Source organism: Eublepharis macularius, chromosome 1, assembly GCF_028583425.1.
Source record: "Eublepharis macularius isolate TG4126 chromosome 1, MPM_Emac_v1.0, whole genome shotgun sequence".
Lineage (NCBI taxonomy): Eukaryota > Metazoa > Chordata > Lepidosauria > Squamata > Eublepharidae > Eublepharis > Eublepharis macularius.
The window spans coordinates 115,047,010-115,069,900 of record NC_072790.1 but is presented as its reverse complement, the minus strand read 5'-3'; the positions used below and the strand labels follow the sequence as shown (position 1 = coordinate 115,069,900).

At 40.3% G+C, this 22,891-nt stretch overlaps 1 protein-coding gene across 9 annotated transcripts in view; it reads left to right on the top strand.

Moving 5' to 3' along the window:
• The window catches only part of LOC129326929 (uncharacterized), a 228,339-nt gene that overhangs the window by 164,337 nt on the left and 41,111 nt on the right, over nucleotides 1-22,891 (top strand). For all 9 annotated transcript variants that reach the window (XR_008596770.1, XM_054975299.1, XM_054975290.1 and 6 more), the window contains 2 exons: nucleotides 10,236-10,352; nucleotides 15,247-15,301. Coding sequence is in view for 8 of the 9 variants with exons in the window: in XM_054975299.1 (XP_054831274.1) it covers nucleotides 10,236-10,352; nucleotides 15,247-15,301 (172 nt within the window). In the remaining variant the exon portion in view is untranslated. The remainder of the gene's footprint in view (nucleotides 1-10,235; nucleotides 10,353-15,246; nucleotides 15,302-22,891) is intronic.

Here is a 22,891-nt window from a genome sequence, read left to right as displayed (position 1 = left end):
AATAAACAATTTGTAATCCACAATCAATAACAAAATAGGTCTATATGATTGAGGCAACATTGGATCATTTCCTTCTTTATGGATCAACGTAATATGGTCCTTTTGCCTTGTTGGAGGTAAAATCTTATCTTCACTTATTTTATTCATCACTTTTTGAAGTGGAAATATCAGTTCTTCTTCCAAGCAGTTATAATACATAGCTGTTAACCCAACTGGGCCCAGAGCTTTATCTTTTTTCATTTTTCGTATTGCTTGTGAGATCTCTTGTTCTGTAATTTTATGATTCCTCACCTCCTTATCTTCTGATTTAAACTTTGGAATTAGCATATCTTTGATATAATCTTCCATTCCTTGTTCTTTAGGGGTTTCTTTCTTATATAATTTGGGAAAAAAGGAAATAAATTCTTGATGTATTTCTTTTTCTATATATGTGATTTCATCAGATTTTTTGACTCCTCCTATCCTTCTTTCAGATTCTTTCCTTAAACAAAGGGCCAGAAAGCGACCTGGTTTATTAGTCTGTTCAAAATGTTTCTGCTTCATGAAACTTAATTTCTTCTGCATTTCTTCAACTTGCAATAGATTCAGTTGGTTTTTTAATTGCTTAATTTCAGCTAATATTGTCTTCTTAAGAGATTTTTTATGCTGTTCTTCCAAAAGTTGAATTTTGGCTGTAATTTCATTCATCTGTTTTGCTTTCTCCTTCCTTTTTTTTTTTTGAAGTCAAAGCTATCAAGTTCCCTCTCATAAAATCTTTACTTGCTTCCCAAATTGTAGTGATGGAGATGCCATTGGTGCAGTTCAGTTTGAAGAACTCTTCTAAATCTTTCTTGCAGTTTTTTAGAATATCATCTTGCAATAAATACTGATGTACAAGGTATTGCTGATGTACTAAGATGTTCTAACTGACCCTTGGTAGCCTTTAGAAAGACTAGGAATATTAAGGATATTATTATACATTCTGATCTCTATCCCACTTTGGAAAGTACTGACTCCTGCATAAATGTGGACACTGTAAAATGTGCCCTTTAATTATGAGCAAACAGGATGTAGCTGATTTGGGTTTCAGTGTACTACGAGATTTTATGTGTAATTCCAATAATGTAGTACATCTTGTTAAATGCACATGTGGACTTCTATATGTAGGTAGCACCATCCACCCCGTAAGAACACGGCTCAGTAAACATCAATTACGGGTCAGGAATCGGGTAGCAGAGGCTCCTATGGTTTCCCCTTATGTAGAAAAATCACACAAGGAAACAGAAATTAAATTTACTATACTGTTTAGATCTAAGGAGAGAGACGCAGAATTGGCCATGAGAGATTTACAGAGGAAAGAAACCTGGATACACATGTCTGGTCTCTGAGGGTTTAAATATCAACAATGATTTTTCTTGCTTTTTGCATTGAGGTAATATAGACAAGCAGAATGTCAGTTTCCCTTTAAGGTAACCTGTCCTCCATATGGAGGACAGGTGAGAATGATGCCATCATAATGAGTCTGAGAGATGTTGCGATACACTCAATGCTACATTGAAAAGAAAAAATCACTTCTATATGCTTGAAAGACATTTTTGGATACTGTGAATATATTGTGTGTGTATTGAAGGATGTTATTTTGTATATTATGGAACTAGGATACATATTTTATTGTATTTGTTAGAGTGACTGTGACTCTTTGAAAAAGACATGCTTTGAAAGGGGATACCTTGGAGCTAGACGACCTGTTAGATCAAAGAATCAATAAATCTTTATTATTGGACTGTCTGGCACAAAAGGATAGAATGTATACGGACTTTTGATACTTATTGCTCTGAATGTATGATGGACTAAAAAGCACTTTGATTTATGGATTCATGCAATATGGACAGTTTGAATGTGTTATGAATATACCAGCACTTTGTTAAATAGATATATGTGTAACATGTTATATTCAAACCGTTTAAGTCATTTTGAGACCAACAATTAAGTACTAGCACTTTATTTTTAGAATACACAATTAACTGAATGACTTACAAATACAAATGGTTTATTTAACATAAGGCACTTTAAGGTTTATTCCTTGTCAGTACAGAGAGGAAATATTGAATCATACTAGATCATTCAGAAGTTTGTTATGATAGATGAGTAAGCTATATTGGGTATATGCATTGTATTAAATACCAAATACTTGTTATAGACCACGGCTATACAGCCCGGAAAATCCACAACAACCACTTGTTATAGAGCTTGTATTTATTTATTTATTGTATTTATTTTTGGTGTTGATTATGATACTTAGTAAGATTTCATGAGTCTTCTTTGCATGGTCATCTAGAACTTGCCACTTGTGGTTTGCCACCTGTAAAACTTAGGTGCTTTCTGATAACCCTGTCATACTCTACTACACTGTATTCTCAAGTACCACTGAGCACCCTGCTGGGAGCTCAAATCAGCCCAGCACAGAGGCCAGGAGCACTTCTGGGGCCTACATGATAATGTCACTCCCAGAAGTGACATCATCATGCCATGCCAGGAGTATGCACGTGAGAGAAGAAGCTGCAGTTGAGTGCTGGGTTCCCCTCTCCCACTCGAAGGGTAAGGGGACCTAGCAACCCTAGTTATTAGCATAATTTCCCTAAAGGAAGGAGGACACCTCCTAGCTTCTGATAATCTTGTGGAAAATGGAGTGTCTGAATTTAAATGGGCTTTTATAGCAACGTCACTTGACTATTTTCATATTCCTTTGCTAATTAATTTTGCAGGAACCTTCCTTAGTGAAAAGTCCTGGAAGGTCCTTGACATTCCATGAATATTTTTATTTTTAAATTTATTTTTGCTGCCTTATGGTCCCTTTCCAGCTACAATATTTAATTTTGAGGCTAAAAAGACAGACTAGTTTTAATTAGCTGAAGTCTGATTGCCAAGGAGACCTGTTTATTTAAACCAAATAAAAAAACCTACTTCTATGTCCAAATGCATCCACAAAGGGCAGCTTTGTACTTGGGAGGGGGGGTAATAGTTTTATCACCCTGGTCATCATTAACATAGTTCAGACAGGTTATGTTGGAAGGACCCTTACAATAATGTTCATTTCTAGCTCCCCAATATAGGCCCTCTGTTGTCAGTCTGCCAGGCAAATTAAATCTCTCCTGCAAAAGCACAGTAAACAGTTGGCATTGGTCTCCAAGCACTTTAACTTCTTCTGGAGTTGCAGATGTGTTACTGTAATAGTACCTATATATTTAGTATGTTGTCTTTGGCATTTTGTATTCTGAGTGCCAGTAATAAAAACAATAACAAACCAAACTTGTTTTTACAATTGAGAACAGTCCCATGTTCTATTTGCGTGGCTCAGGCATAGGTGGTACTGATTAACCTTCACCTTTGTTGGTGGTAAGGTCAAAGTGGGTATTGAGAAACACCTCAATGGTACACAGCATCCTGTTTCCCTAAATACATAACCATAGAATAACCTTCTGTCTAGATGTCACTTTAAATGCACTCTTTTACAACATATCTTAGTTGAATGTGGTCACCCAAGATTACTAATTTACAGCAAAGTAGGCATGCATCATTTCACAAGAGGCACTCAAAACCTCACAGTACCAGGTGGTAAATAAATTTCAGTGGCTTTCACCCATGGTTTGATATGATGTTTTTGAAGCCAGCAGCAGTTGCTCCCCATGGAAAGTAATGATGGCAAGACGACACTGAACATTATGCAGCGGTGTAAAAGCAGAGCTAAACCTAACTAGAACTGTGAGTCTAAACATATTTACTTGAAACTTGCTTTAGGATAAAGAGAAGAGCCACACACATACACACACACACAAATTAAGGGTTCTTTGATTGTGCTCAACTTTAGAAGTACAAAAACAATAACAGTGTTAGACCAAAATATCAAAAATAGTGAGCACAAACTTTCAAGTTCTCCATACCTCTGCATCAAGCTGGATATAGGAGTCACTGGTACATCCTGAACTCCATTTGGCAACTAAGGCCAAGTGGTCTATTTAAATTTGCACCCCAATTTTAAGAAAGCTGAAAATGACAGAGTTTGGGCTTTAACATAATACTGAAGCATTTTTTCTCTCTCTACCCTATGTTTTGTTTTGTGCCTATTATCTAGCCTGATAAGCGTTCTTGGGAACTCAAAGGCTCGTTCTCACTATTTTTGATATCTGTTTGGTCCATATGGAAAGGTATTTTTCTGTGGACTATAATCTTTAGCTTTAGAAATAAAAGAGATGCAAAAGACTAAGACCAACAACAGGAAAAAAAACTTTCTTTAATTGGAACTAAAGAAGCACATGAGTTCAGTATCCAGTCCTTCTATTAAGCACCACTTAACTGCGTCAGCTCAACAGAAGACAATCTCCTAAGCACAGATGAAAAATTTTCTGATGCTTTAGTTTTCTACAAAAAACGTTCCATGTCTTTGTTTTATAAAGTTAATAGAATGAATGAGTGCCATTGCCAATATAATATTAGTCAAACTTGGCATTTTCAAAGTTTTAATTCATGTTTTTCAGGTGATTATCCTCAGGAATCATGTGAAAGTACCTATGTTTTATTGATTAGTAAAGGTGGGGGGGGGAGTTAAACTAAAAATACATATAATGCAAATAACTTAAGCTATGAATTCACATGGTCACGTAGATCAAATTTTAAAAAGCAAAAATTGTTTATATTTCTCATTACAAAAGGAAGCGCGAGCGCCCGACTTACCGGGCGCTCGGTTTGCTGCCGCCGGGGTGGGGAGGCGGGGCGGGCACCGCGGCTTCTGGGTCGGCTTGCCCGGCGTCCATGCAGGCAAGCCGACGGCCAATCAATTCAAACCCCGGCCAGCCAATCGCGGCGGCCGGGGGGCGGGGCGGGGCCTGCTGCCGGACCTCGGGGAGGCAGTCTTCCCTCTGGTCCGGCGGTTTCTTATTTAACCGGCTCCAGCCCAGCCCCACCGCATTCCGTTCCTGGCTGCGAAATCCCACCCTCCGCTCCCTCTGTACTTGGGTTTGTGTTGCTTGTTTGTCATAACTTGTTCCTTGCGGTTGGTCATTGCATCGGATCTCTTTTGGGGGGAATCAGGGCCTCTGCCCTGGTTCCCGGTAAGGGGATTCCCATAAGGAATCTTGGGAGTGAGTACGGAGGTGCATGCCCAGCTCGGGGGCTGCCAGGGCGTACTCACTACCAGGTGGCAGGGGAATCATGCAGGGGTGTACACCCATGTGATTCCCCCCCCAAATGCCACTCCTGGGTTCCCCCCTTCAGCACGGGCCTGAGGGGGGAGGGGCCATCGGCTGGCAGGCGGGCCAGCCGATGCACAGGGATCCGATCCACATGACTGCCAATGCTCCTTATCTGCTGTTGTTTATAATAAAGTTATGGCCAGAAATTTTCTCCAGTCACGCGTGTGGTCTCAGTTTGTTGCCGCGCTCCCCCCCCCTTTGCCTCCCCACCCCTTCAACACTAGGCTGCAAGAAGAGATACTATAATCATAAAAGTGATGCTATGGAGTGACAGTATTAAGATGTCACTGCCATCTAAACTATGTATCATTACATTTGAATTTCTGAGAGGAGGTCTCAGCAGTTTAGTACTAATTTCATAGTAACCCTTGTTTCTAGTTGTAGTTAAGTGCTGAAATATCACATGAAATGCCTCTTCCAAATTTTTCCATCATTTTTGTCATTCTACAAATTTGTTTGAGAGCATGTCAGTTATTAATGGTTTCCTCAGGCTTCCTTGTTACCTTAAATTTATTTGACGGTGCAGAGAAGAGATTAATGGTTTCTAAATGGTCTGTTTCTAATATTATGGATGTGTGTATATATTAATAAAAAAATTTCGTATCCAGAAATAATACAGAGGAATTGATACATTGATCTCATGATAATTTCTAAGAAGGCCATTTTCCCTGCCAAGGAAAATTTTTACAAAGACTAATCTTTTGTTAATATTGATATAAAATAAGGGGCTTTTAAACAATAATGCCTTTAATTAGTGATTATGATGGTAATTAAAATCCAATCTATGAAAATGCTAATGTCACTTTGTTACAAAAAAAGGACGTTAAGCACCAGCAATGATATTCCAGAAAATCTGTTGAATGCATCCTGTTAAATAAGAGTTCTATATTTCTTCCTGAGTATCTGCATGTGCACTATGCATATTGCTCCCAGATCCCTCATGTAATATCATGGATTTCCAAAGTATGAAAATGATCTCACAAAAGACTAATGTTTTATGGGAATGGCTGTTTCACATAAAAATTGAAGGAGGGAGAATGGAAAAGGAATTCTGCTGTGAGATCTTTAGTTTGTTGTGTTAGGCTCCACCACAGAGACATAGGGGCATCAGCTTTCATGTAGTTACCATAATGTAAGAATTGCCTCCTAATGTCCTGCTCACTGTGTTAACTGTTTCATTCTCCATAGTACTAACAAATGCTCTTATCACCATTTAATCATTATAATCCCTCGATTCAGCAAAAAAATGGTTAATATTATCTGCATCCGACCACGGCATTTTTTGCTCTAGCAAAGGCATCTGCAGATGAAGCCCACATGGTTTTTCCTTGCCATCTCATGGGCTCATCTGGGCTTCATTGAACTGTCTGGGTACATTTTCTGTTAATAATGAAATGCATATCTCCACCCAGGGATTGCTCTACTTAAGTAAATGAACATGAAGACAGCAAAGTCACTTCAGAGGCAATTTGTTTATATGATCAACTTGGCTGGGTACATCTGTTAATAATGAAATGCACATCCCATCCCAACGCCAACATTTAGTTCAAAGTCAATTAAATGGAATTACGCAAGAGAGAGAGAGAGAGAGAGAGAGAGAAAGAGAGAGAGAAAGAAAGAAAGAAAGAAAGAAAGAAAGAAAGAAAGAAAGAAAGAAAGAAAGAAAGAAAGAAAGAAAGAAAGAAAGAAAGAAAGAAAGAAAGAAAGAAAGAAAGAAAGAATGCTGAAGGAGAAATGTTTTGGAACTTCTGGGCAAACTCCCAGTAGGGAGAGTTAAGAAAATGTCATTTTCTGTTCTTGTGAATGTTTTAGCCAGAACTGAGACAATCAATGTAGCATGTGTGCAGCCCTGAAGATGTGAGGGCATACCAGGCCTGTTATTGTGCAGTCTCTTGTGGTTGAACACCACTTGTCCCTCAGAGTGTGACTGCCCCGTAACAACAGATTCAGGTAACCCACTGAACCACATTTGAAATGGGGATCAGGGGTTATATTTTTGCCCCGTTGACAAGAACTTGTTAGCTAGAACTGAATCATTTTATTAATGTATTTTGAAAGCTTATAGAATAAAATTTCCCCATATAAAAGAATTACCTAATCTTTACTGATGTTCCTTCGAAAGCTGCTGCACCAGATCCCTACAGGTGTCATGCATCACATAATTCTTTAATTGAAAGATGTGATTTTGAAACCCCTTGATGAGATCACTACACATTTCTTTAATAAAACAAAGAATGACTGGGAGGTGCGTGTGGGATTTTTTTTTTTTTCTCTCATGGATTACAGAAGGGATTTTTAAAATACTTAAGCAGTGATCTCACTGAAGAATTTCCTCCATGCAGCAGAGTATCATTTTGTGTCTTGTTCAAGAAAATCTGCAATATTCCTGTTCTTGCTGTAACATGATGGGTTAGATTGTGAGCTGGGAAGCTTCCAGTTCAAATTTTGCCTCAGACCTGAACTTTTTGGGTAGCCTTAGGCAAACTACTATTCTCTCATTCTCAGTCTCTCCTTTCTGCAATATGGAAACAAAATTCTTCTATCTCATAAGAGTAGGATTGCCAGGCATGGCTTGGCAATTAGCAGGAGGCCAGGTGGTGGGGACACGGGGGGAGTGCCATTGGCAACAGCATGGCATTGCTTGCATCTCTTAAGAATTGCTGGAAACCCTGTTGTAAAACCATAGAGTTTCCAGTGATTCCTAGAGAGGGCTGGTGTCTCCCAGAAGTGACATCACACCATCACGGAAACTCTATCCTAAATTCTATGGTCTTACCACTAAGTTTCCAGTGATTCCTAGAGCTTCCCATTGTCACTTCTGGATTGTACCCAGAACTGATGTACTGATACAGAGGACAGTGGCTTTTTTCTCTCTCTCTCACCTCTCAGAACCTGCTATAAGTGGGCACATGGTAAGCCTATTAACTCTGCAGTTATTTTGAGATGCTCTGAGGAGATATTTTATTCCACCAAACAATTTAGTGGATTATACTATCAAGTGATTACCCATCAACATTTGAAAGAGACTGTTTAAATATGATTAGACATGGAGGAAATGAGGTACATGCAAGACCTCATGAACTGTCATTATTTACATTTCCCGCAGTTGCTTAAAGGAGCAATACAATTTAATGGAGCTTTTAAAAAAAAAGACAAATTGCCCTACTTTAACAGATGAACATGGAGACTTATTCTAAGACAACGAAGTCACTTCAGAGGGGATTTGTTTATGTGACCAATTTGGTTTTGAGGAAATGAAATGAGCTAATTGTAAGGAAATGAGCACTTCATCAACTTTGGCTTATTTTTGTCTCTTTCTCAGCTGAAAAGTATTGCTCCAGTTTCCAACTTAAGTAAGAGCTGAATTATTTTAAATCTCACTGCATACATTTAATAGTCTGATAATGAATTAAGATGGTTAGCGAAGTGACCTTTTCCTACAAAACTCAAACCTCGAGAGAAAATATGCAATATTCAAATCAAATTCTGTTTTTGTCAGATTTGCAAGATGCTTTTTGAGCTGGCTAGCATTCACACAAGCTACACTCTGACTATCTCAGAACCACTCAGGATTTCTAGTACTAGTAAAACATAACACCCAGGTCCATGAAGTACCACAAAAATCTGAAAAACCTGCTTGACTGAAGACCACTGTAGAACAGAAAACAATGACTATCTATGACCCATACACTGGAAGTCCACCAAGTGGCAAGATTTGGATTAGATTATTGACCCTAGTTAGCCTAGATCCATATAGGAGCTGTTTCAATCAGGGCTGTCAACTCCCCACTGGCAGTGGGGGAATCCCCTACCCCTAGCACTTGCCCTCTGCCTCTGCTTACCTGACTGGTGGATGGGGGGAAAGGCATATGGAGGAAGGCACACCTCCAAGTGAGTGTGTGCTTTTACATCGTGACAGAAAATGACATAATTTGTCAGTGCGACGCAGAAACTACAGGTTGCACCAGGGCACAAGTCACTAAGAATTGCCCCCAACACTAAGTTTGGGACAATATTTAACTAATCATACCTCAGTGTGACCCATAGTTTCTGCATCATGCCAGAAAATGATGTCATTTTCTAGCATTATCTGACGTGATCAGTGGGCATGGGAGGTAAGTACCTTCTGTCCCCTGTCCCCCATTTGGCCTCTGGGGGATCTGGTAACCCTAGTTTCAACTGCATTTGATAGTAATATGTTCAAATACTTGTAGAGTGTGGTATGAGTTAACAAAGGGTCATCATAATTAGGAGGTAAGAGCCCCGTGATGCAGAGTGGTAAGCTGCAGTACTGCAGCCCAAGCTCTGCTCATGACCTGAGTTCGATCCTAGCGGAAGCCAGGTTCAAAGAGCCAGCTCAAGGTTGACTCATCCTTCCATCCTTCTGAGGTTGGTAAAATGAGTACCCAGTTTCCTGGGGGTAAAGTGTAGATGAGTGGGGAAGGCAATGGCAAACCACCCCATAAAAAGTCTGCCAAGAAAATGTTGTGATGCGATGTCCCCCATGGGTCAGTAATGACTCAGTGCTTGCACAGGGGACTACCTTTACCTTTTACCATAATTAGGACACTGGAGTGTGGAATGTGGCAAAATTATATATGGATGAGTAAATATTTATGCTGTATGAAATCAATCAACTTTATTTAAAAGTGTATATTCAGTTTTATGTCAATCACACTTACTGTTCCATTTAAGGTAGGGCCTGGGGTCCTCTTGAAATTACACCTGATCACCAGACTGCAGAGGTCAGTTCCCCTGGAGAAAATGGCTGTTTTGGAGAGTGAACTGTATGGCATTATAATCTACTGAGGGCCATCTCCTCCCCAGGCAACACCCCAAATTCTCCAGAAATTTCTCAACAAGAACAAGACTTAAATGAGACATCCAATATTCTGAGCCCATAAAACTGTTCTTCTGTACATACTTAATATTACATCATTTTATTGTGTATTTCATTTGAATCCCTAGACTGACACTTTCTCCCTGTTCTGTTTCATTTCCCTGTAGGCCAAATATCAAGAGATACCCTAGGAAACATAGCCAGAAAGCCAGAATTGTGGGGGAAGAAACACAAAGACTCAGGCCAAGCATTTTGGATTTCTTAACCAAGTACTGCATCATTAAGTAAGTCTCTCCCACTATTGCCTTATATAAACAGATGCTTGTGCTGATCACATTTGCTCATCGGTAAAGAATGTAAATCAGTCTAAGAATGAAACACCCAGGAAGGCTACTTGAATAATATTAGTAACTACACGCATACACACAGATTTTTTTCCCTCCCATGTACTGGTGAATGATGTGATGTTAATACACAAATATATTTGAAGGGGAAGATAATGTTCTGGGAAAATATGTGCTGAAATATGGTCTTTTCCTATGGTTGCCAACTCTGATTTAGGAAATTTCTAGAAATTTGATGGTGGTATCTGTGGAGAGCAAATTTGAGGGGGGAAGGATCTCTTCAGGGATATGATGCCATGTAGTCTGCCCTCTGAAACTTATTTCCTCCAGGGGAACTGATCTCTGTAGTCTGTAGAGTGATTAAAATTCCAGGATAACCTCAGGAGACTGGCAAGTGGCAACCCTGTATTTTCCCTCTCAACAACCTTTGAAGAAGTGCTCCTAACTAGGAAAAAAACACATTTCCGTCCATAAGTAATAATAATTTCTTCGGAATGAAGATCAGAGTTTTTTTTCAGGGGTTACGCTTGGTACAGAATACCAGCACCTCTTTATGGAGTAACAGTACTCTTGGGCATTAAGGACTCGGAATGAGAAGGGAGAACATCAATACCAGTACCTCTTTTTTTAGGAAAAAAAGCAATATTGAAGAAAGTGTTGATTAAGATACAAGGCATAAAGCTTTAAAACACTTAGCAAAGGCAAGCCCAAGTCTTCCCCCAAACCACTACAACTAGGAGCCCCCCCCCCCTCCGCCTCTTGTTTCCTCCTACTTCTAGCTTGGCCAGTGCTAAGATCGCCATTTTAAAGACTGCCTAAAGCTACACATTCTACAACTACAGCTCTCCCATCAGTGTAGTCCCCTGCTGGGAAAAGCTACCCCTGTTGAATTTTACAGGCATTAACAGCCCAGAACTACTGTCTGGAAAAAGGAAAGGGACTATCAATATATCTAATTCTCAGTGTTGCCTGATCTGTGGATACTTAAATCTGGAGATAGGAGCCATGAACAGACAAGTCAAATTTTTCTACGAGCATAAAAACATCCCAGGTTTGCAAAAAAAAATCCCTGAAATCTTTTTTTAAAAATCCATGTTTTATTTTTTTAAAAACTCCCCCAAAGTAGAAGCAACTCCAATCGCTTTTGTCCTCTGTGGCCATTGCTATGCAACCGCAACAGTATTGCCAAACTTTAAGCTTTGGTTTCTGTCAGTAAAAGGCAAGGGGAGAGAGCAGAGCCCTTTCCAAGACTGTTTTGGCCTTTGAAGGGGGGATTCAGTGTGGCCAGGCCTGACAGCAACTACCAAGCAACTTGATATCACACAGTTTCCCTGATTCACCCAGGGCCAGCTGCTCACTACTGCTTAACAGTTGTGATCATACAAAAGACAGTGTGGTTAGAGCTTCAGATTGGGATCTGGAGACCCAGGTTTGAATCCCCTCTCTGCCATGGAAACTTGCTGGGTCACCTTGGACTAGGGTTGTTGTGAAGATAAAATAGAAGACAAGTTGCCATCAGTCCACATTGTGGAGAAAAGTGAGGTATTATAATATAGTAAATAATAAATATAGATGGGGCAGATAAAAAGTAAGGTGGTTGGTTGGTGGGAACGAGAGAAGGGTCTGGACTGTGGATATAGGAGAAGGAAAGGAGGAAATTGCGTGGGAAGGAGGATACAATGGGAAATGAGGTTCCCCTCACAAGTTCTTGTGGGTTCCCCACTGCACAACTGGGCCTGGCCTGGCAGCCAGCGTTGCACAACTCAGGCAGATTTTTCCAGGGAAAGGTTGCCAGGAGAAGAGAAGAAGGGAAAACTGATGATGGAGAGGGTAAAAGTAAAGGTAAGTTGGCTGGGGGTAGGAAAGAGAGAAGGAGGCAGGAAGTGAACAAGGGGAGATGCTATGAGGGCTTTCAAGGAAGAGAAAAGAAGATGCTGCTACATGTCCTTGCAGGCCCCTTGCTACTACTGGTCTATAACTTGCTACTCTTGTGTTGTAGCTCAGCTGGAAAAGATAACTTTGATATTTGATCTTGAGAAACTCCTGGATCGTTTGATCTTGGGAAACTCCTTGAGATTTGGGGAGTAGAGCCTGGAGAAGGCAGAGTTTGGGAATGGAAGGGGCCTCAGTGAGGTATAATGCCTTAGAGTGCACCATCCAAAGCAACCTTTTTCTCCAGGGGAACTGATCTTTGTCACCTGGAGATCAGTTGTAATTCTGGGAGATCTTCAGCCACAACCTGGAGGCTGGCAAGCCTGATAATTACTGACTTCTGCCTTTCCTACCTAAAGAGCCATGTATATTCCTTGCAAATAATGGACAGGAATAGGGAAAGTAGCAAAAAAGAGGTAATTTTTTCAAATTAAATCAGTGCAACGGTAGACAAGAATTCTGAAGCTAGTATACAGAACTGTCATGTGATCAGACAACATCAAAGTTGCAGGCCTACTCCCTAAATGGGTGCATACTCTTTGTGCTTGAGTACAACAGACTTTGATCTCCATTACACTTCACACCACAGGCAGGTTCCAATTTCCCTTTCTTCACATTTTAAACATCTCAGCTCCAGTGTCAGCAGGTTCTCATACTCCCTTGCACCTGGGCAGCATACAGGCCAAAAAGACAGGGGGAACCAGCCAAAAGAAAAAGGAGTGTTCTTAGGTTGCCTATTTCTTTCACTCCTTTGCTTTGGGATAGGAAAATAGATCCTGAAGGAAAAGGTTGGGTAAAATAATACTGTCTAGGAATACTACTTACCCTTGCATTATTTCACTATAACCTCAGCAGTTCTTAAAGATTAGTCAAATACAGATGTTAAAACTTAGACAATCTACACTTTGGAGGTGAAACCAAGTATTTAAAGAGCACTCACATGATTTATAGACTTCTGGTATGAGACCGGCTTCAGAATTTGCATGATAGACAGACATACCAGCAAGTTGAATGCTGGCTCTCCATCAGTCTTGCCCTTTCCTTTATGCTTGGGGCAAGCTGTATGCACTTTTTAAAAGTGGCAGGCACATACACAGTGATTAGTATGTAAGACACCCTTTAGCATTGATCCTGAAGAACATTGTTCTCCCCAAATTTTGATGGGGTTCCACTAACTCTTGCTGATAATAGTTCATTGTATGTATTATCTTGCATTTGCTGTGTTGTCTTCTGCTTTTGAAATACACATTCTGCATTGTTTATGGTATGTCATGGGTTAATGTTTCTTCTAATTTTGTAATTCTAGGCCTATGGCATTGTCTAATGGATATCTTATACTGCTCCATTGCATTGTTTTTAAATTTTGGAGCCTGTCTTGAGTCTCACCAAGAAATGTAGGCTATAAATGAAGTAAATAAATGAAATCGTAAAGGGACTGGAAGGGGAAGATTAGCATTGCCATTTCCCCGCTGGGGCAGGGGAACTCCAGGTCCCCCCTCCCCCCCCGCACCCACTTACGTGGCTGGCAGGGGGGACATGCTCCCTGGGGAGCCCCCTCCCTGGGTGGCATGGCACACCGCCATGCAGGGGGTGCGCTCCCGCGCCATGAGAGTGGGCAGCAGTGGCAGCAAGAGCAGGCTCTCACTGCGAGCGCAGCTGCTCGCTCTCACCGCCACCGCTATCACTGGCTCTTGCCGCCACTGCCACCACTGCTGCCTCTTGCCACCGTGACCCCTGTATGTCAAATGAGAGTGAGTGAGCGAGTGAGCGAGCAAGCGAGCGGTGGCAGCAGTGGTGGCCACACTTGCAGCGAGTGCTAGCAGCAGCAACAAAGGCCCTCTTTGACCCAGGGGCACCCTTTGACCCTGCGTGATGATATCATTTGCGGAAGTGATGTCATAACGCGAGCTGGGAGCATGTGCATGTTATGTGCGTGCACAGAGAAAGGAAGCCAGGGTAAGTGCCGGCTTCCAATCCCCCACCAGGAGACTACAGGGACCTGGGGTTCCCCAGTCGAGGGACTCCAGGTCCCAGGCAACCCTAAGGGAATATGTATCAATGACATCATAGACAGTAGTCAAATAATATACTCAGAGACTGTTTTTTTCCCATTTCAAACTGAATCATGCTGCAGACTTGCAGAATGTCTGTTTAGAACATGCCCAGCAGAGAAAATGGTGTGTTTGTTCTGAGCGCAATAGCGATGGTTAAGCAGATATCTTTGGGCCTCAGTGATAATTACATTACAAATTGACTACAGTCAGGATCTGCCTTTTACCCACCAGTTCTTTGCACCCCTGGTTGACCTGCCTCAAGAAGGTCTGATTTATTCATACAGGTGCATCACATTAGTCAATGGTAGGGTTTCCAGGACTTCTTACACTCCTGGCAGGCGGCACTAATGTTTTTTGTGTCCCTCATATGATCCCATGCTTTCATGATGACATCTCTTCTGATGACGGCACTTCTAGGTGATGTCATTGTGCAGGTGTTAAAGCATGCACACGCTTCACAGCAAGCCAGTTCAGGCCCCAAATGGGCCTGTTTGGGCCCCAAATTGGCCCACTGCAAATCACAGTGGCGCTCTCAAGACAGTGCAATGACATCACTCCCAGGAAGTGACATTGTCGCACCGCCCCAGGAGCACACCTGGGAGGCCTGTTCCTGCATCTTTCCCCCCACCAGTGAGGTGAGTGGTGGCGGGAGAGGGGGTGGAAGGTGAGACTGTTAATTCTAGTCAGTGGCTCATGGCTGAATGTGTAAATTAGTATTTGTGATGATGGAGGAGATATTGAAATAGAGCCTGTGATATTTCACAGCAGCTATTTCACATGGGCAACTTATTAATTGAGTTTAAATGTATCTTCTTTTCTTAATGTTTAATCTCTTTTTTCCCCTAAAGACCAGAACGTTTATCACTTTATGAAAGAGTTTTTCTAAAGTACTGCAGTCATGAGGTAAGAGACCTGGAAAGAAAGAAAAAATCCTAATTTGTGTTCTGCTAATATCAAAATTTCTAAATTTGGTAGTTTCTTGTTGCTTAGCTGTTTTACAATGAAATCCTAAACACAGTTACTCCAGCCCAAAGTCAGATGAGTATAATAATAATATATTCAGGGATGCACTAAATATTCTCTACAAATAAGTGCTAGAAATAGCATAAATACACAATGTAATTAATTTTTTATGTTATCTTAACAAGGTTTTAAAATTATTTCATATGTTGTCTTTTTTAGTCATTGCGTCTTTCAGCATAATAAGCACAGTGCTTGCATTCTTCACACAATTTCTGAATAGAATTTATAAAGTCCATAAGAAATCATAGGAAAGAGAGAACAGTTTAAAACCCCTCAAAATATTCCACTCTAGTATTCTCTAAGTAGGCTAATTTTTCCCTCTTTCTTTCCCCCCTTTAATTGACTTTCAGCAAGTCTTAATGTTCCTTACATCTTTAAAATGTTGTGTTGTTATCCATATTTATATTGCTGCTAAATTTTATTCTATTTTATTGTACATTTTATAATACTGTGATCTGCTCTGAGCCCACTTGCGGGAAAGCAGAATACAAATCAAATTAAATAAAAATAATTAAATTTTAAAAATCACTATCGGAAGTGACATCATCATGCCAATCCCACTTCCAAGTACCTGGGCTACCTGGCCACTCCTGTGCACTGCTGCACAGTTGCAGGAGGCCAGGTGCCCAGGCTGGCTGGCTACTTCCTAGGGCCAGTGACGGTGCTCAGGAGGCTGGGCAGCCAGGCTGGGAAGGCAAGCAGCCTGGAAGAAGGGAGGGGCGAGAGGGCGGCACCAGGTGTCCAGTATTTGAAGAACATTTTCCCCAGACAGTCCACAAAAATATTGGACTGTCCAAGTGAAAACTGGACACCTAGCAGCCCTATTGGCAACAAGCAACAGAAAGCATGCACTCCAAAAAAAAAATCTTGCCCTGAAGCTGCAGCCAGTCACAGCAGCTAGTCTTTCCCCTTTGCAGGTTTGCCTGGGCAAACAAAAGGAACAGGGGAGGGAGGCAGAGAAACTCTTATAGGCAAATGGCATCACTTGTTAGGGAGAACTCAACAATCTAGGGTTGCCATTCTCCCGCCAAGGGGGACCTACTCCCGGGGGACATGGTGTGTGCCTGTGGGGTCCAAAATGGGCTGATTTGGGCCCAGCTTGGGCCACTGTGGAGCACAGGAGCACTTCCATGCTCAGCAGCGGCACATTTCAGGCCGATGCAGCCCAAATTGGCCCCAATCCCTCCCCTCCATGGAGCACAAGAGTAGTCCTGGGGCAGCCGCAGCCTGCGTGATGACATCACTTCCTGGAAGTGACATTATTGTGCAGGCTTGGAAGCACATGCAAACTCCGCGGGGGGGGGGGAGCAGATAGGTGCCAGGGCTCTTACCTCCCGCTGGAGGACAGGGCAACCTGGCAACTCTAGTCCAATCACAACAATTCTCTCATGTGGACAAGAGAATTGTCATGATTAGACCGACAGTTGAGCTCCCCCTAACAAGCAATGCTATTCTCCTGGGAAAATTACCTCCCTTCCCTTCCCACTTTTTGGGAAACATGCTAAAGTAAAAAAAACAAAAATGGTGCCCCCAGTAATTCCCAAATACTTTTGGAATTTATCAGGAAGGATAGAAATATTGGGGTACTTAGATTGTATTTAGATTGTTTATTGTAGATATTGTACTTAGATTGTTTAAATTTTATTTCTGCTTTCTAATGTGGGACTTTTAAAGTTGTTGCTGTTAGTTAAATTGCAGGCCTCTGATGAAAGAAGGGGAGCTGGATGTGTGAGTGGAGTGAAATCTGATTGGCCAGCAGCTATACCCTAGGGGATGAAGTGAACTGGAGTTTTGAGAGATGGTGCTGAGAGAAAGTATTCATTCTGGTCTAGACAAGTGGGGGAGTGTCTGTGTGTCTGAGATAAAATATTGAGTCTGAGCAAAGCAGGCAACCTGTGTGGAAGCCTGAAAGAAGTTTTATTCTCATTCAGTTAGGCAATCTGTGTGAAGCCTGAACTGTTCGTGTGATTCTGGTTAAAAAAAAAAAGGCAAGCTGTATGCAGCCTGATAGTGTTTATGTTTCTGAGAGAAAGAGTTTATTCTGTGAAGTTTTAAGAAACTGTGTTTCTTTTTCTTTTTTTAAATATTTTTTATTTGTTTTAGTTCCATCTTATACTAATAACAAAATTAATCAAAAGTCTTACATTCTTTGGATACATGTTATAAATAATACATTCCATTTCAGCTCTACAGTTCCATCATAATTATACTATTTTCACTACACTATTATCACTATACGTCTGCATTCTTTAATTCTAATACTTCTTTACTCTGCTCATTCATTTGATTGTATTCTGCTAACATATAGTTATGTCTCTATTTTATACTTCCGTTTAACCCCTCTATAAAACGGGGTCCATTTTTGTTTTCCGTCATGTCCATTTATTTCTTTTATTAATTCTGTCAGTGTATCCATTTCTGCCATCTCTAAAACTTTCTCTATTAATTCTTCTTTTGTTGGTATATCTGTGTTTTTCCAGTATCTGACATATACTATTCTTGCTGCTGTTATTATATGTATTATCAAATACCTATTTTCCCTATTTAGCTCCTCCGGTATTATATTTAACAGAACCATTTCCGGTTTATAGGGTATGTTTATTTCTAGCACCTCTTACAACAACTCATGTATCTATTTCCAATATCTCTTCGCTTTTTTACATAGCCACCATATATGGAAAGAGGTGCCCACTTTTTCTTTGCACTTCCAACATTTATTGGGTATTTCAGTGTACATCTTTGCTAATTTTTCTGGTGTCACATACCACCATTTTATATAGGTTTTATGTTTTATAACATTTTATATAGGTTTTCTTTAAAGGTGGTTGATTTTGTTATTTTGATGTTTATTCTCCATGACTGTAGCCATTGCTCCAAATCTATACCGTGCCCCAGATTTTGTTCCCACTTTGCCATATGGACTTTTAAAGCCTCCTCTTCTGTCTTCAATTGTTTCATGAAGGCATATAATTTTCCTATCAGTTTTCTATCTGTTTCTGATAGCAACTTATCGAAAGGGCATCGTTCCATGTAGAATCCCTGTGTTTTGTCTTTGGCAAATCTGGATTGTATTTGCGCACTTAGCCACCATCCTATCTCTTTGTTCTGTTCTTTTAGTTCTTCTGTTGACTTTAGCTTACCATTCTCCCCCAATAGCTGTTTATAGGTGTGGATATTCTCCCATCTTAGTAAATTTGATTGGGTAAATGTTTCTGCTGGTGATATCCATCTTGATGTTTTGGTATATATTTGGGGTTTTATTTTCTCCCAGACATTCATCAGGGATTTTCTTATTAAGTGATCCTTAAAATATTTGTGTGTACCTTTTTTTGGTACCAGAGGTAGGCATGCCATCCCATTTTAAGGTCATGCCCTTCTAATTTTAAAAGCCTTGGATTGCACAATAAGATCCATTCCTTTATCCATACCAACATACAGGCCTTGTAGTATAACTCCCAGTCAGGTAGGTCACATCCTACTTTCTCTTTAGAGTTCTGTAGGACTTTGAATCTTATTCTTGGACTTTTACCTTGCCATATGAATTTTGAGGTTATTTTGTTTAATTCTTGAAAATATGATTACTTTCTTCTAATTGGGATAGTCTGAAATGGAACATGAGTTTTGGTAATATGTTCATTTTAATTGTAGCTGTTCAGCCCAGAAGAGATATATGCATGTCTTTCCATTTATTCTGATCTTCCTTAACTTCTTTTAGCAATTTCTGATAGTTATCTTCCATTAAGGAGGAAACCCTATTAGTTATGTGGATTCCTAAATACTTCACTTTTTTCCCCCATTGAAAACCGGATTTCTCCATTAGCTTCTTAATTTGTATTTTTGTCATATTCTTAGTAATTATTTTTGTTTTTTTTGTAATTAAGTCTCATTCCTGCCATTTCGCCAAATCTTCTTAGTTTCTCCATCAAGGGATCTATTGCTTCTGTAGGTTCTTCCAAAATGCATACCAAGTCATCCGCAAATGCTTGTATCTTTTATTTTCTCCTTTTATTTTTGTTATTTTATTACTTCCTTCTTTCTAATATCATTATTAAGCACTGTGTTTCTGAAAGTCTGTATCTGTGTGGTGTTCAGAGAAATTTTTCTAAGAAAGGCAAACTGTGTATGTGCCTGGAACAATCTGAGTATATCTGAGTGAGAGATAAATCTATCTACATTGGGCAAGCTGTGTGGAAAGGCCTGAGTGAATCTATGACTGTGTGGAGTTTATTTTGTTAGTGAAAACTTGTGTGGAAAACTAGTCTGTATGACTGGGCTTGTGAAGTTAACTGTATTTGAAACTGCCAAGCTTAAGAACACCTCTAAAACCAACATGCTCATCAAAACTCCGCAACAATCAAGCAAATAAAATTTACTTTTGTTTATTAAAAAAAATCTTTATTTTCCTCACAACCATCCTCATGTGGTGAGCATTCTGTCACATTACCATATATAACAAAGCTATATTACAAGTTACAATAAGAAGATTTAAGGTGAAAGCTTTTGGTGGCAGCGAAAACCTTTTGAGAGACTCAGGGAGGCAACAATATAAAAGTCACACAAACCTAAAAGAGAAAGTGTTCTTGAGGTAACAGCTCTGGGTAAAGTAGGGAACACCAAAGCTCTATGTGAGTAGAAATATAAGGAGTGTTTATTAAGACCAGAGTCCTCCTGAGGTCAGGGCCGGTGCCAGGGTTTCTGGCGCCTGAGGCAAGATACCTACTTGCGCCCCCCCCCCCACTAACCAATTATAAAAAACAGAAGAAATGTAGGAAAAATGAAAATTGCAAAACTTAAAACTTTTTACATTTTTAATTTAATTTTTTCTTAATTTAAATTTAAATTTTTAAATAAGTGTGAGAATAAATAACAATAAATCTTTTGTTTTTCTTTCTTAAACAGGAAACAGATAACAAATCACAAATAACTTTGAATAAACCTGTGAACTGTGATGTCAAAATTATGTCTCTTGCATGTTTTCATTTCAGGCACGTCAAAATCTCACTTTGCGTGCCTTTTCTCTTGCAAGGTTTTCACAGGGCATGCAAGGTTCTCTCTTCCTCATTTTATATTTTTATCCTCCCAACAACAACCCTGTGAGGAAGGTGAGGCCAAGTGAGAAAGGTTGAATATGAACTGACAGTAGTCTGTCCAAACTTTGATCTCCTGGACAGTGGCAGGAGTTTGCAGAAGCATAAATGGCACAAGGAACAGAATGGTTTGGCAGAGACAGCACTAATTTATATTCTGCTACTGCCTCCTGGCTGTTGGCAACCAAAGCTTTAGGAAAGTCCAGGTTTTAAAAGGTCTGCCTGTCTCTCCTTTGAGCAAACTGGGGGAGCAGCATCTTGTCACCTACCATGTCTTAAACACCATAAATAAAGAAGGTTGTCCAAACACAACACAGACATGGAAACCCTGTATTAAACATGCACACCCCTTCCAATTGCATGCCTTTTTTTCCTGGCAGGATGAAAATGGGGATGTCAGGAGATTAGGAGGAGGAGGATGTCAGCAACCTGTGTGTGCGTTCTCATAAAACTATTTTTGGAAATTTACTTTGCCTGGATTCTTCTTTTGCTGTGAATCACCAAGAGAGCTTCTATCCAGGTTGACATTAAGGTGTCATTCTAAGGTGAAATTTTGTTTTTTAGCACATTCATCCTTTTGTACAGCAGGAATGCAAGGGAAAATATGAAGGATGGAAATCCCATACACCTTGCATTGTTCCACCTGTACACTGAATGTGAATGGGAGTTTCCAGAAATGCTTTACAAGCTGTTCGTTACATCAGGAGCAGAATCATCCTGCTAGTTCAACCCTGGGCTGCAACACAGACAGATAATAAACTTTCCAAATATGCTCACGCTGTGCTGTGCCTGACCCCCTGCCAGGCCCCACAATGCAGGCAGGTCCCGTCTCTTGCAGAAACTGCAGACTTTCCCTGCCCCACCTCTGCCCTTCGTGCTGCTAATCAGCCCAAGAGGCCAGCACGCGCTTCTGCTTGGAGCGGGGGCAGGGCTGAGGCTGCTGCGCCCCAGAGCCTCTGCCCGCCTGCGTGTGCACCAGGACGCTCACAATGAGAGCGGGGTGGGGCGGAGCGGGGCTCCGGTGCGTACACAAACACCACATGGAGAGCCAGGGAGGGGACTGGCTGCCAGCCGGGGAGAACTGAGAGGCACAAGCAAACGGCATGAAGCGTCGCTGGCTGCTGCTCTGGTGCTGGGTCAGGCTGAGGTGTTGTTGGAGGCGGGGCTGGGGCCAGGCAACGGCGCCTCCTTCGGAAAGAAGCGCTCGCGGCCATCGCCTACCCCGCCTCTATTATAACGCCGGCAGTGCCTGAGGTATAAGTTCAAGGTAATGTAAGAAGGAGCTGAATTTAAGGTCCAAAGCCAAAGGTGTGTGGTTTAAAAGGTTAAAAACAAGCAAACCAGTACAGGGTGGAAAAAAGATAAGCAAAAAATTACAAGGGGGTATCAAAAGAAAAACAGAAAACATTACAATTGGTATTTCCTAAAAGCCCAGATATGATCAGGATTCCCAGATATACCCCCAAAATACCAATAAGGTATTTTTCAGATATATTTTCAGACCAGATATGCATCCCTAGATACCTTCCACTTAGTATCTTTAGTCCATGTTACACTTCTTATTTTCCTAGATTTGGGGCTATTTTTTTCTTTTTTTTTCAATTTTTTAGATTTTATTTAAGAAGTAGAAAAGAATAATTAATAGTGCATAGAACCTAATATAGAAAACTATTAAATAAATCTAACAAATTATATATGCTGTGAAATACATTGAATATTAATAATAACCTGAGGTACCTACAAAATATAAGTAAAATATTTGAAATTTTTTTTTTACACCCCTTCCTCAATTCCAAGCAGATATTCCAAAGCAATGCAAATTATAGTTCCACGGTTGTTGAGGACCCTGCATGAATGAAACTATAAACATCTATATGCTATGTATCCACATTAAATTCTATCACACATTATTTAATAATAATTCCAAGGGGCTAATTTTTTTCATTCCTCTTTTGTTTTATCAGGCATTTCCTTAGTTATCCTGCCATAAGGCCCTGTATTTTAATGGCTGTAGAAATTATTTTGTATGTGTATTTTAGCTTGCTTTTAACTGTTTTAATGATGTTTTTGTTCTGTTTTAATTATTTTAAGACATGTTTTTATGATGTATGTTTTTAATCTATTTGCCACGTTAGAGGCCTTGTTGATGACAGAAAGGTAGGATGTATATTTTGTAAATAAAGAAATAAATTTCTCTTTGAAATGTCTTACACATTTCTATCTTGCAACTCTCTCTGAAAAATGTGAAAGAAATTTTGAAGTGTTCTCTTGATGTTTTCCTTTTTTCCCTTTTATATTGCCCTCTCCTTTAATGGTGCAACATATGCCACAGGCTCTATGTTCCCTCACAGAAAACATAAAGTTCGGACTGTTGGTATTTTAA